The sequence below is a fragment of the Chenopodium quinoa genome, unplaced genomic scaffold, assembly GCF_001683475.1.
Source record: "Chenopodium quinoa cultivar QQ74 unplaced genomic scaffold, ASM168347v1, whole genome shotgun sequence".
Taxonomy (NCBI): domain Eukaryota; kingdom Viridiplantae; phylum Streptophyta; class Magnoliopsida; order Caryophyllales; family Amaranthaceae; genus Chenopodium; species Chenopodium quinoa.
In genome coordinates, this window is record NW_018745587.1 from 150,084 (window position 1) to 152,709 (window position 2,626).

Sequence of the window (2,626 nt, forward strand, 5' to 3'; positions counted from 1 at the left end):
CGATTGGTCCGCACCAGCTAAAGGACTACTTCTGAAACACTTAAAAAAAGCTGTTTAGCACGAAAACTACCTTGATGGTTATTTTTCTTTAGTTAAGTTGAATTACAGTCGAGGTGTTTCTCTGTTGAAAGTTTGCCAGTTATTATTGAGGGACCGCTGGGAAGTCCAGAACTAGACTTGTGTTCTTCCTGAAAGTTGTCCTTTGATCATTTCAGATATGACTAACCATGTAGATGATCATGTTGAGGATGAAAAAGTAAAGAAGAGAATTTAAAGATAACTGGCTTTTTTATATGCATAAATTTCATATACATTATTTGATTATGTAAATTACAGTACTTCAGCATATCTATAATTATTGGGCATCACGCTGTTTATATTCAAGTGGAAGCTTGTACAGTTAACACTTGCGAGTATTTAGAGGTAGGACCACTCTGAATCTTACTCTGGGAAGTTGTAAACCTGAACTTGAAATTTGCAGAGGCTTGGTTCACTTAAAGCCGTGTCCTTGATGCTTGATTAAAAACCTGGGTTGTGAAGGTAAGGAAGATTGCTTGAAAAGTTGAAACTCATTCAGAGCCGGAGATTCAAATCAAGCTTCGATTCCTCTGGTTGCTGTTCAACTGGTTGCAAATTCACGCGATAACTCCCAGGCCACAGCACTTCTGTTGTGCTGTCAGCTATGAACTGGTTCCAAGGAGTGGCAATTCCTATATCTGAGTGTTTAAATCTTCCAGCAAATGGATAATCTTCTCTTGGTGGTTTGTGTACCAGTGAATGGGGATGCACACCTAGTGATCGTTGCATAAGTGAGTTAACAGGTAACTCCATCATCGACATCATCCTTTTAGATTGAAATCTTCTTGCTGCACCCCTTTCCCTCTTGTGTGCATTCTGATGACCCCCAAGAGCCTGGGAGCTAAAAAACTTCCTCATGCAGAAGTTACATGAGAAGATTTTAGCAGGAACCGGTCTTGAAGAACTCAGTTCGTCAGCTATAGAAGCCGGCTTTGTTGTCAAACCCAGATTTAGCCACCCTTGACTGCTCTCCTCCATGTCCGAATATGTTTTTTGGACAGCTTGATCTTGGTTAGATGTTAACCCTGTCGCTATATCACTCTGAACTATCATATTTTATATCCTGCAACCCTCAGGATCAAATTTTTTCGCTGATGGTTGTTTTGCTGAGTATTAAACAGAAGAGTTGTTCTAGAAGTGAGCGAGCTAGAGCGAGATAGAAAGAGAGAGTTAGGAGGAATAACACTAGAGAAAGTGAGAGGGAAGATTAGAAATATTATCTGAAGTAAGAAGATAGGACCCAAATAGTGATGTTTTGGTAGGACAGAAGACAATACTCAGGTCAGTGAAACAGTTGCTAATGTCGAGCTTAGGATTCCCACCTTAATGTATCTTTCTTGGATCATATCAAATCATACCAACTTTAAGTGGCACTCTACACTTCAAAGGTAGGCCAAAAGGAACACTAGTTGACTATCCTACAAACTACTTTATCAACTGACAACTTCATGTTTCTTACTATTGGGGACTCAATTGCCTGCTGTCTGTTAGTAAATCCACTAAGTTTGTGCTCTACTTACTACTGTACTTAACTTTACCTAGTACCATAGATCTCGTCTTGTACTGTTGTAAATGCTTTGTACTGTCTTTTGGTACTAGTACTTGGAACTTAACTCTGGGCAACTCTTTCACTGGCTGAAAGTCTAAAAGGCCAAAGCTGCTGAGTAGATTGGAGCAGAGTAGGTATTTTATGTTGCACGTACGGTAGTTTAATGATGATAGCTTTTGCGAGGATGAGGGGTAGGAAGAGCGGCAAGCTCTTTTACCTCTTACATCTATGAGGATAAGTAGGGGTTTAATCCTCGTGTTAGTCCCTTATTCCTGGAACCACCGCATCCTATAGTACTTGGAACTTGTTCGTGGGTGTGGTTGGTAGTTAGTGAAGGATGTGGTAGAAGCATTGGCTGGTTTTGTTGGGTGTAGTGGCTGAATGGCTGGTGGTGGTCAGTTTGTCGCTTAGGGCTGAGAAAGGGGTGGGGTAAAATTGTCAAAAATTATAATAGTATAATCATATATAATTGCAAACGACATACGGATATTTTCAAATTATCTAACCTTTACTTGAACCCAAAAAAGACCCTCATAATCAATTATTCTAGGTTTTGTAGATTAATTATTCAAGGCGTCAATAATTAAGGTAGGGGTGTACTATTTGAGTCCCTAGATCCTTTTGTTTTGGGTGGACATAGCATTTGCCATTATCATATGGATTATTCTTTTTTCTTTAATTAGCAGGGTATCCTGTTAACTGGCTACTAGGAGTATCTTAATAGGCTTAATGATTTGATCTTTCCATCATCTCATGTCATGTCCAATGAGATGGATACCACCCAAAAAAAAAGTTTGTCTTTTTAATGAATCTTTTTTAGGTGATTGGCTTAAATGAAGGAGATTATAAAGTGGATTAAAGTTGGGTTATTGAGTTTCATCATTAATATTAAAATAAATTATTGTGATGTTCCCATAAAAAAAAAAATATGAATAAAAAATTAACTAAAGTTATTTTGATGTTTTGTGGAATAAGCTGTCCCTAGATGATAATATTACT

The 2,626-nt window shown here is 38.2% G+C and overlaps 1 protein-coding gene across 1 annotated transcript; it reads right to left on the reverse strand.

Moving 5' to 3' along the window:
- Positions 1–269: 269 nt before the first annotated feature.
- LOC110716490 (zinc finger protein 2-like) lies at positions 270–2,087 on the reverse strand. Its single transcript, XM_021895122.1, has one exon. The coding sequence runs from the start codon at positions 1,129–1,131 to the stop codon at positions 574–576; it is 558 nt and encodes a 185-aa protein (XP_021750814.1). The 5' UTR covers positions 1,132–2,087; the 3' UTR covers positions 270–573.
- Between the last annotated feature and the right edge of the window lie 539 nt (positions 2,088–2,626).

What these genes read in the sequence shown, in the direction of transcription:
- LOC110716490 (XM_021895122.1), bottom strand. Translation starts at nt 1,131, where the DNA reads ATGATAGTTCAGAGTGATATAGCGACAGGGTTAACATCTAACCAAGAT.